Source organism: Coregonus lavaretus (assembly GCF_964263955.1).
Source record: "Coregonus lavaretus genome assembly, contig: HAP1_SCAFFOLD_3185, whole genome shotgun sequence".
In the NCBI taxonomy this organism is placed as follows: Eukaryota; Metazoa; Chordata; class Actinopteri; order Salmoniformes; family Salmonidae; genus Coregonus; species Coregonus lavaretus.
In genome coordinates, this window is record NW_028164349.1 from 31,131 (window position 1) to 42,500 (window position 11,370).

Here is an 11,370-nt window from a genome sequence, read left to right on the forward strand (position 1 = left end):
ACTTCTACTATATTCTGTCTCTAAATCATGTCACTAAATCATGTCAATTGTTTCCACATGTAACAAACACATCCCACATATTCATTTACTAGACTTAATATAAATCTCTGAGTATAACATCACCCTTTCAGAGAGGTACAACACAGAAAGGTACACTGGCTGGCTGAGGCATTCCTCTCTCTGTCCAAACAAGCCATGCATTTCTCCACTCTGATTGTCCCCCTCTACATACCACCACTGCTGCTTCTCCGCCTCTCTCTCTGCAGGTCGCAGCTTGCCGCTTGGGACAGATCCTACAAGCCTCTCATTCAGACTCACTCAACATGACTGGAGACAAATTGTTCACAATCAAATTCACTGACTGATAATAGCGAAATCTTCCACAGTAAAAACTGTGACCCACTAAAATACGTTTTTTTCGAAAAACATCCACCTGTTGAAGATTTGTGCTTTTAGAATGTGCAAAATTAAGCAATAGAACGATGAATGAGAGGCACACTTCTCCTTTTTCCACAATCCCCAACGAAATGTCAAGGGAATTATCTGGGTGACTATGCTGGACTAACAACACCCAGTCATTAACTGAATCAGTGCCCCTCAACAGCACAGCAGAGAGAGGAGGAGAGGAGAGGAGGAGGGAGGAGAGGAGAGGAGAGGAGAGGAGAGAAATGGAGAGGAGAGGAGAGGAGAGGAGAGGAGAGGAGAGGAGAGGAGAGGAGAGGAGAGGAGAGGAGAGGAGAGGAGAGGAGAGGAGAGGAGAGGAGAGGAGAGGAGAGGAGAGGTGAGGAGAGGAGAGAAATGGAGAGGAGAGGAGCGGAGAGGAGAGGAGAGGAGAGGAGAGGAGAGGAGAGGAGGAGGGATATGAAAGGGAGAAGAGAGGAGAAGAGAGGAGAAGAGAGGAGGAGAGAGGAGAAGAGAGGAGGAGGGATATGAAAGGGAGAAAAGAGGAGAAGAGAGGAGAAGAGAGGAGAAGAGAGGAGGAGAGAGGAGGAGAGAGGAGGAGGGATATGAAAGGGAGAAAAGAGGAGAAGAGAGGAGAAGAGAGGAGAAGAGAGGAGAAGAGAGGAGAAGAGAGGAGGAGAGAGGAGGAGGGATATGAAAGGGAGAAGAGAGGAGAAGAGAGGAGAAGAGAGGAGGAGGGATAGGAAGGAGATCTCCTCTATACCGTGAAGGCAGGGGGCTGTAGAACAGTGACAGGAGGTAGGCCAGGCCAATGACTAGTCAGTAATTGGGCACAGACCATACCAACAGCATTTAGACAGGTTTACTTACAGGCCTTTAGCTCTAATTGGTAAAATGTGTAAAAACGTCATGGTCTGAGGGACTTCCAAGACACTCTGTTTCTATGCTCTTACCAAGTTACCAATGTCTAGTACACTCTGAAAAAAAGGTGCTATATAGAACCAAAAAGGGTTCTCCTATGGGGACAGCAAAAGAACCCTTATGGAACCCTGCTTTCTAAGAGTGTACCATGTACCCTCTGTTTGGCAGTGTGCTGGCAGGAGTGCCAGTATGGTTAGTTAGTTAGTTAGTTAGTTAGTTAGTTATTTAGTTAGTTAGTTACAGGTCTTACCTATGTCTAGTACTCTCTGTTTAGCAGTGTGCTGGCGGGAGTGCCAGTACTTCCAGTACTTCAGCTGTTCATCTCTGTTCTTGTCTTCACTGAACACCACCATGATGACACTCTGGGTTTGGAGCAGAGGAATGGGAGACAGGATGACGATTAGCAACATTACTGTAGATCAGGGGTGGGAAAATGTTGGGCTCGGGGGCCACATCGGGATTACGAAATTCAACTGAGGGCCACTCAGATTTTTTTGGACCTATTTATTTGTTTGTCAAAATCTATTTGTGGGACAGAAAAATATATTTGAAAATATATAGGTCCATTATCATTTCTACATACACTGAGTGTACAAAACATTAGGAACACCTTCCTAATATTGAGTTCCACCCCCTTTTGCCCTCAGAACAGCCTAAATTCATCGGGGCATGGACTCTACAAGGTGTCGAAAGCATTCCACAGGGATGCTAACCTATGTTGACTCCAATGCTTCCCACAGTTGGGTCAAGTTGGCTGGATGTCCTTTGGGTGGTGGACCATTCTTGATACACACAGGAAACTGTTGAGCGTGAAAAACTGCAAATTAAGATCCCACATCTGTACACTGATTGAAGTGGATTTAACAAGTGACATCAATAAGGGATCATAGCTTTCACCTGGATTCACCTGGTCAGTCTATGTCATGGAAAGAGCAGGTGTTCCTAATGTTTTGTCCACCCAGTCTCCTTTCTATCTAGTTTAGGGTTAGGGTTAGGGTTAGGGTTAGTTTAGAGTGTGGCCTGGAGTGGTTTTTTACTCTTAATAATCCTTTCACCAAATTTCCCACAGACTTCTTTTCCACATTTAAAATAGCAATTTCAGCTGTTATCTTTGCTACTTAAAACTCTTCAGTTAAGCAGAGCATTCCTCCTGGTCCAGAGTGTAGTACTCTTTGGAATGGAGTGCAAATTTAACAGACATGTTACTCAAACCTCCCGCGGGCTGGATGGAATGGGCTCGCGGGCCAGATACGGCCTGCGGGCCGTAGTTTGCCCACCCCTGCTGTAGATACACACACACACACACACACACACACACACACACACACACACACACACACACACACACACACACACTAGTTTGATAACCTTTAGTTTTATTCTACCCTTGTGAACACTGTGGTTACACCTTACAATGTTAAGTACTTTGAGTATCTATATATAAATATATACACTATTTTTTTTTATATTTTATTTTAATTTTTTTATTTCACCTTTATTTAACCAGGTAAGCCAGTTGAGAACAGGTTCTCATTTACAACTGCGACCTGGCCAAGATAAAGCAAAGTAGTGCAATAAAAACAACACAGAGTTACATATGGGGTAAAAAAAACATAAAGTCAGAAATACAACAGAAAATATATATACAGTGTGTGCAAATGTAGCAAGTTATGGAGGTAAGGCAATAAATAGGCACATACTTACAATGTTAAGTACTTTGAGTATCTATATATAAATATATACACTATCAGTCAAAGGTTTGGACACACCTACTCATTCAAGGGTTTTTCTTTATTTTAACTATTTTTTAAATTGTAGAATAATACTGAAGACATCAAAACGATGAAATAACACATATGGAATCATGAACTAACCAAAAAAGTGTTAAACAAATCAAAATATATTTTATATTTGAGATTCTTCAAATAGCCACCCTTTGCCTTGATGACAGCTTTGCACGCTCTTGGCATTCTCTCAACCAGCTTCATGAGGTAGTCACCTGGAATGCATTTCAATTAACAGGTGTGCCTTCTTAAAAGTTAATTTGTGGAATTTCTTTCCTTCTTAATGTGTTTGAGCCAATCAGTTGTGCTGTGACAAGGTAGGGGGGGTAAACAGAAGATAGCCCTATTTGGTAAAAGACCAAGTCCATATTGTGGCAAGAACAGCTCAAATAAGCAAAGAGAAACGACAGTCCATCATTACTTTACGACATGAAGGTCAGTCAATCCGGAACATTTCAAGAACTTTTAAGTTTCTTAAAGTGCAGTCGCAAAAACCATCAAGCGCTATGATGAAACTGGCTCTCATGAGGACCACCACAGGAATGGAAGACTGTGTGAATCAGGCCTTCATGGTCGAATTGCTTCAAAGAAACCACTACTAAAGGACACCAATAAGAAGAAGAGACCTGCTTGGGCCAAGAAACACGAGCAATGGACATTAGACCGGTGGAAATTTGTTGTTTGGTCTGGAGTCCAAATTTTTGATTTTTGGTGTGGGTGAACGGATGTTCTCTGCATGTGTATTTCCCACCGTAAAGCATGAAGGAGGAGGTGTTATGGTGTGGGGGTGCTTTGCTGGTGACACTGTCTGTGATTTATTTAGAATTCAAGGCACACTTAACCAGCATGGCTACCACAGCATTCTGCAGCGATACGCCATCCCATCTGGTTTGGGCTTAGTGGGACTGTAATTTGGTTTTCAACAGGACAATGACCCAACACACCTCCAGGCTGTGTAAGGGCTGTTTTACCAAGAAGGAGAGTGATGGAGTGCTACATCAGATGACCTGGCCTCCACAATCCCCCGACCTCAACCAAATTGAGATGGTTTGGGATGAGTCGAACGGCAGAGTGAAGGAAAAGCAGCCAACAAGTGCTCAGCATACAGTGAGGGAAAAAAGTATTTGATCCCCTGCTGATTTTGTACGTTTTCCCACTGACAAAGAAATGATCAGTCTATAATTTTAATGGTAGGTTTATTTGAACAGTGAGAGACAGAATAACAACAAAACAATCCAGAAAAACACATGTCAAAAATATTATAAATTGATTTGTATTTTAATGAGGGAAATAAGTATTTGACCCCCTCTCAATCAGAAAGATTTCTGGCTCCCAGGTGTCTTTTATACAGGTAAGGAGCTGAGATTAGGAGCACACTCTTAAAGGGAGTGCTCCTAATCAGAGTGTGCTCCTAATCTCAGCTTGTTACCTGTATAATATAATAATAATAATAATATGCCATTTAGCAGACGCTTTTATCCAAAGCGACTTACAGTCATGCGTGCATACATTTTTTTTTGTGTATGGGTGGTCCCGGGGATCGAACCCACTACCTTGGCGTTACAAGCGCCGTGCTCTACCAGCAGTATAAAAGACACCTGTCCACAGAAGCAATCAATCAATCAGATTCAAAACTCTCCATCATGGCCAAGACCAAAGAGCTCTCCAAGGATTTCAGGGACAAGATTGTAGACCTACACAACGCTGGAATGGGCTACAAGACCATCGCCAAGCATCTTGGTGAGAAGGTGACAACAGTTGGTGCGATTATTCGCAAATGGAAGAAACACAAAATAACTGTCAATCTCCCTCGGCCTGGGGCTGCATGCAAGATCTCACCTCGTGGAGTTGCAATGATCATGAGAACGGTGAGGAATCAGCCCAGAACTACACGGTAGGATCTTGTCAATGATCTCAAGGCAGCTGGGACCATAGTCACCAAGAAAACAATTGGTAACACACTACGCCGTGAAGGACTGAAATCCTGCAGTAACCGCAAGGTCCTCCTGCTCAAGAAAGCACATATACAGGGCCGTCTGAAGTTTGCCAATGAACATCTGAATGATTCAGAGGAGATCTGGGTGAAAGTGTTGTGGTCAGATGAGACCAAAATCAAGCTCTTTGGTATCAACTCAACTCGCCGTGTTTGGAGGAGGAGGAATGCTGCCTATGACCCCAAGAACACCATCCCCACTGTCAAACATGAAGGTGGAAACATTATGATTTGGGTGTGTTTTTCTGCTAAGGGGCCAACTTCACCGCATCAAAGGGACAATGGACGGGGCCATGTACCGTCAAATCTTGGGTGAGAACCTCCTTCCCTCAGCCAGGGCATTGAAAATGGGTTGTGGATGGGTATTCCAGCATGACAATGACTCAAAACACACGGCCAAGGCAACAAAGGAGCAGCTCAAGAAGAAGCACATTAAGGTCCTGGAGTGGCCTAGCCAGTCTCCAGACCTTAATCCCATAGAAAATCTGTGGAGGGAGCTGAAGGTTCGAGTTGCCAAACGTCAGCCTCAAAACCTTAATGACTTGGAGAAGATCTGCAAAGAGGATCGAAATCCCTCCTGAGATGTGTGCAAACCTGGTGGCCAACTACAAGAAACGTCTGACCTCTGTGATTGCCAACAAGGGTTTTGCCACCAAGTACTAAGTCATGTCTTGCAGAGGGGTCAAAAACTTATTTCCCTCATTAAAATGCAAATCAATTTATAACATTTTTGACATGCGTTTTTCTGGATTTTGTTGTTGTTATTCTGTCTCTCACTGTTCAAATAAACCTACCATTAAAATTATAGACTGATCATGTCTTTGTCAGTGGGCAAACGTACAAAATCAGCAGGGGATCAAATACTTTTTTCCCTCACTGTATGTGGGAACTCCTTCAAGACTGTTGGAAAAACATTCCAGGTGAAGCTGGTTGAAAGTATGCCAAAAGTGTGCAAAGCTGTCATCAAGGCAAAGGGTGGATATTTGAAGAATATCAAAAATAAAACATATTTTGATTTGTTTAACACTTTTTTGGTTACTACATGCTTGCATATGTGTTATTTCATGGTTTTGATGTCTTCACTATTATTTTACAATGTAGAAAATAGTAAAAATAAAGAAAACCCCTTGAATGAGTAGGTGTGTCCAAACTTTTGACTGGTACTGTATATAAATCCAATTATCATTATTTTATACTCAAAAGCTAGTTAACTCCCAGAGTACTAAAGATGTGCTAGTTAGCGCTCCCAGACTACTCCTAAAGATGTGCTAGTTAGCGCTCCCAGAGTACTCCTAAAGATGTGCTAGTTTATCGCTCCCAGACTACTCCTAAAGATGTGCTAGTTAGTGATCCCTGAGTACTCCTAAAGATGTGCTAGTTAGCTCACAGTCTACTCCTAAAGATGTGCTAGTTAGCGCTCACAGACTACTCCTAAAGGCAGGTAGCTTAGTGGGTAAGAGCGTTGTGCCAGTAACCGAAAGGTCGCTGGTTCTAATCCCCGAGCTGACTAGGTGAAAAATCTGTCGATGTGCCCTTAAGCAAGGCACTTAACCCTAATTGCTCCTGTAAGTCGCTCTGGATAAGAGCGTCTGCTAAATGACTTAAATGTAAAATGTAAATGTAAAGATGTGCTAGTTAGTGATCCCTGAGTACTCCTAAAGATGTGCTAGTTTATCGCTCCCAGACTACTCCTAAAGATGTGCTAGTTAGTGATCCCTGAGTACTCCTAAAGATGTGCTAGTTTATCGCTCCCAGACTACTCCCAAAGATGTGCTAGTTTATCGCTCCCAGACTAATCCTAAAGATGTGCTAGTTTATCGCTCCCAGACTAATCCTAAAGATGTGCTAGTTAGTTCCCAGAGTACTACTAAAGATGTGCTAGTTAGCTCCCAGACTACTCCTAAAGATGTGCTAGTTAGCTCCCAGACTACTCCTAAAGATGTGCTAGTTAGCTCCCAGACTACTCCTAAAGATGTGCTAGTTAGCTCCCAGACTACTCCTAAAGATGTGCTAGTTAGCTCCCAGACTACTCCTAAACAAGTGCTAGTTAGTTCTCCCAGACTACTCCTAAACAAGTGCTAGTTAGTTCTCCCAGAGTACTCCTAAAAATGTGCTAGTTAGCACTCCCAGACTACTCCTAAACAAGTGCTAGTTAGTTCTCCCAGACTACTCCTAAACAAGTGCTAGTTAGTTCTCCCAGAGTACTACTAAATATGTGCTAGTTAGCGCTCCCAGAGTACTCCTAAAGATGTGCTAGTTAGTTCTCCCAGAGTACTCCTAAAGATATGCTAGTTAGCGCTCCCAGAGTACTCCTAAAGATGTGAGTTCCTTGTTCTCATTCTCCAACTCACCCTGACTTTGCTGATTGGATGTCTCAGGCGTTTGTTAGCTCCCAGCTCGCTGAGCATGACAGCGTAGAACTGGCCCTTGTTCAGGTAGGTCATGGGCCCCTCCCCCTGCTTCACACGCAGTGACCTGGTGGCTTCCAGCGTGTACTGAAAAGTGTCCCTGTTAGAAGACAATACACATGATCAGTCTGTAGATATGACTGGTGGATATCTCAGCCAACAAACATGCTGTCTATTGTGGGTTTCTAATGGGACAGTATGTTTAGAGTAGTGCAGTCACTTACACTACTTGTTGGTCAAAGATAAACTCTTCCTGTGCTATAGACTTGGGTGTGTGGTATTTCTGTTGGGGGAAAAACATCACTGTGTCAGGCAGTCAGTCAGACAGTGAAAGAGGAACCAACTATGGTACATTTAAATGACATTCATTCAGTCAGAGGAAGTTGATCAGCGCTGTGGTTAATTTACTGACATTTTGACTTTTCCAGTTCCATAGCATATTGGTGCATCAGTATCCTTCCCAAGTGGGCAAACAGGTTGCAATCACATCATTATAAGTTGTAGCTGATTGTAATGATGTTATTGTAACCAGTTTTGTCCGCGGTGTTATAGCTTAAAGGTCCAGTGCAGCCGTTGTTATCTCAATATCAAATCATTTCTGAGCAACAATGAAGCACCTTACTGTGATCGTTTTCAATTAAAATGGTCAAAAATAAACAAAAATAGCAAAGAGGAATTTCTGAAGCAAGAATTTAGCTAGGACTGTCTGGGAGTGATCTGAGTGGGGAGGGGGAACAGAAAACTAGCTGTTATTGGCAGAGAGGTTTGGAACTGTCTTTCTTATTGGTCTATTCATCAATTTATCGCCCGGTGATGTCACCAGCCAAGCCAAAACTCCATCCCACCAAAACAGGCTGAAATTTCAGACAGTCTTTTCAAACAGCTCTTACACTAAAAGGGCATTATCATCATTTTCACAATTTCACAGTATTATTCCAACCTCAGTGTGGAAGTATATATGAACACAGGAAAATCACATTATTGACTGCACTGGGCCTTTAACATAACTGAAGAATATAAATGTTTAGCCCATAAGTCCAAACATCCTCTCACCGCATCACTCTCCTCTTCATACGGGCTGTCATCAGGCGTACTGCGCTGGTCATCCTTAACGTATCCTCCGTGACTAACTGTTGACACATCGGATACATACGGACTCATCTGCTCATAGATGACCCTTGACCCCTGCTCCTCGCCCTCCACCCGATAATGCACCGCCGTCCCGACCCCGACCCCTGGGCCCATGAACACCGGGGCATACATCTCCGCCTTCACCAAGGCAATAGCCCCAGGTCCGTCACCCGTCCCCGCCCCATACTGCTCCCTCTTTTCCAGGTGGTCAGTGTTGAGGGACAGGTTGACCGGGACAGACTTCAGCACCTGGACTCGGTTGTCCACCACCTCTATGTTGTCACCCTGCTGGCCGTTGGTGCTGGTCCCCGAGGCTCCCCTGTAACAGCATCAGAGAAGAACAGGTGGAACCCACTAGAACAGGTGGAACCCACTAGAACAGGTGGAACCCACTAGAACAGGTGGAACCCACTAGAACAGGTGGAACCCATTAGAACAGGTGGAACCCACTAGAACAGGTGGAACCCACTAGAACAGGTGGAACCCACTAGAACAGGTGGAACCATATCACATGGGTCGTTCCACCAAAAGAGTGCATTTTGTGTCCGTTTGATATTCCAGGTGGAAATTAGGTGGAAATTAGGTGGAAATTAGGTGGAAATTGTGCACCAATATTTAATTTTAAAAGCCTGATATATTAAATGAAGTGCCCTTTATATAGACCACATGGAGAATTCAATAAATCAGATTTTTATATGAATAAACGCTTGCTAAATGCCAAAATTCAGCATTTTGACATGTCCCTCTGTCAATCCTGTGTCACTTCTAGGAAGATTTCAACCCACTTCATCCAAAGATTTCTTCAAGATTCACCATCACTGTAAAGCCCTAGTTATTTTGTTGCTTTGACAAAGTCAATTCTGAAGATTATTATTTATTTCATGTGATTAGTGATTCATTTACGTCTGTCATTCATTTTAAGGTCAACCCTTTTACATAAACTGAAATCTCGTATTAATATGGTGAAACTATTCCTTTCCAAATATTTGTTTCAAAAGAAACATTAAACATCTCTATTTAATGCAATTTTCAAATGTTTTGTGGTGGAAAAGTGAGCGGGTCGAACATAACACGTCAACCCTGTTACCCATAGATAGACAGGCTAGAGATGTTTTATCAATGACATTTTTTTTGTGAAGCTTGCATTCAATTGCCACTCCCTGTTGCACACAGCAAGCTTCCATTCCCCCTGTCACAAGGGAATTTATGGCTGTTTTAAGATGAAATCTTCAACCTGTTACTTTATTTGGCACTAAATATAGTAATTTCTGAACTTGTGCTATTTATGACAGAATGTTAAAATGAGGTAGCTTAGTGGTTAAGAGCGTTGTGCCAGTAACCAAAAGGTCGTTGGTTCTAATCCCAGAGCCGACTAGGTGGAAAATCTGTCGATGTGCCCTTGAGCAAGGCACTTAACCCTAATTGCTCCTGTAAGTCGCTCTGGATAAGAGCGTCTGCTAAATGACTAAAATGTAATGTAAATGTTTATTTCACCAAGTTACACATCACAAAAGGCACCGAATTGTTGGAACGACCTATATATCCAATCTGTAAGGTGATATCAGCACAGTTTTCCCCTTAGGTTATAAGTGTCTGTGATTTCCAGTCAAAATCACAATGACTAAAATTCTGTTTTTGGTGTCAGAAATTCTACTGTATATCAAGGGCTATAAGTGATGTGTTTAAAATGGTAAGTTATCTATCTTATAAATAATGATAAAAAATGTACAGTGGGGAAAAAAAGTATTTAGTCAGCCACCAATTGTGCAAGTTCTCCCACTTAAAAAGATGAGAGAGGCCTATAATTTTCATCATAGGTACACGTCAACTATGACAGACAAAATGAGGAAAAAAATTCCAGAAAATCACATTGTATGATTTTTTATGAATTTATTTGCAAATTATGGTGGAAAATAAGTATTTGGTCAATAACAAAAGTTTCTCAATACTTTGTTATATACCCTTTGTTGGCAATGACACAGGTCAAACATTTTCTGTAAGTCTTCACAAGGTTTTCACACACTGTTGCTTGTATGTTGGCCCATTCCTCCATGCAGATCTCCTCTAGAGCAGTGATGTTTTGGGGCTGTCGCTGGGCAACACAGACTTTGAACTCCCTCCAAAGATTTTCTATGGGGTTGAGATCTGGAGATTGGCTAGGCCACTCCAGGACCTTGAAATGCTTCTTACGAAGCCACTCCTTCGTTGCCCGGGCGGTGTGTTTGGGATCATTGTCATGCTGAAAGACCCAGCCACATTTCATCTTCAATGCCCTTGCTGATGGAAGGAGGTTTTCACTCAAAATCTCACGATACATGGCCCCATTCATTCTTTCCTTTACACGGATCAGTCGTCCTGGTCCCTTTGCAGAAAAACAGCCCCAAAGCATGATGTTTCCACCCCCATGCTTCACAGTAGGTATGGTGTTCTTTGGATGCAACTCAGCATTCTTTGTCCTCCAAACACAACGAGTTGAGTTTTTACCAAAAAGTTCTATTTTGGTTTCATCTGACCATATGACATTCTCCCAATCCTCTTCTGGATCATCCAAATGCACTCAAGCAAACTTCAGACGGGCCTGGACATGTACTGGCTTAAGCAGGGGGACACGTCTGGCACTGCAGGATTTGAGTCCCTGGCGGCGTAGTGTGTTACTGATGGTAGGCTTTGTTACTTTGGTCCCAGCTCTCTGCAGGTCATTCACTAGGTCCCCCCGTGTGGTTCTGGGATT

The 11,370-nt window shown here is 42.8% G+C and overlaps 1 protein-coding gene across 1 annotated transcript in view; it reads right to left on the reverse strand.

Moving 5' to 3' along the window:
• LOC311117125 (grainyhead-like protein 2 homolog) overlaps window positions 1–11,370 on the reverse strand; it is a gene marked incomplete at its 3' end in the record, with an annotated part of 49,421 nt that overhangs the window by 23,693 nt on the left and 14,358 nt on the right. Inside the window, exons 4-7 of the mRNA XM_084192112.1 lie at window positions 8,562–8,958; window positions 7,733–7,791; window positions 7,452–7,608; window positions 1,574–1,685 (exon numbers count right to left, since the gene is read on the reverse strand). Coding sequence (XP_084048238.1) covers window positions 1,574–1,685; window positions 7,452–7,608; window positions 7,733–7,791; window positions 8,562–8,958 — 725 coding nt within the window. The remainder of the gene's footprint in view (window positions 1–1,573; window positions 1,686–7,451; window positions 7,609–7,732; window positions 7,792–8,561; window positions 8,959–11,370) is intronic.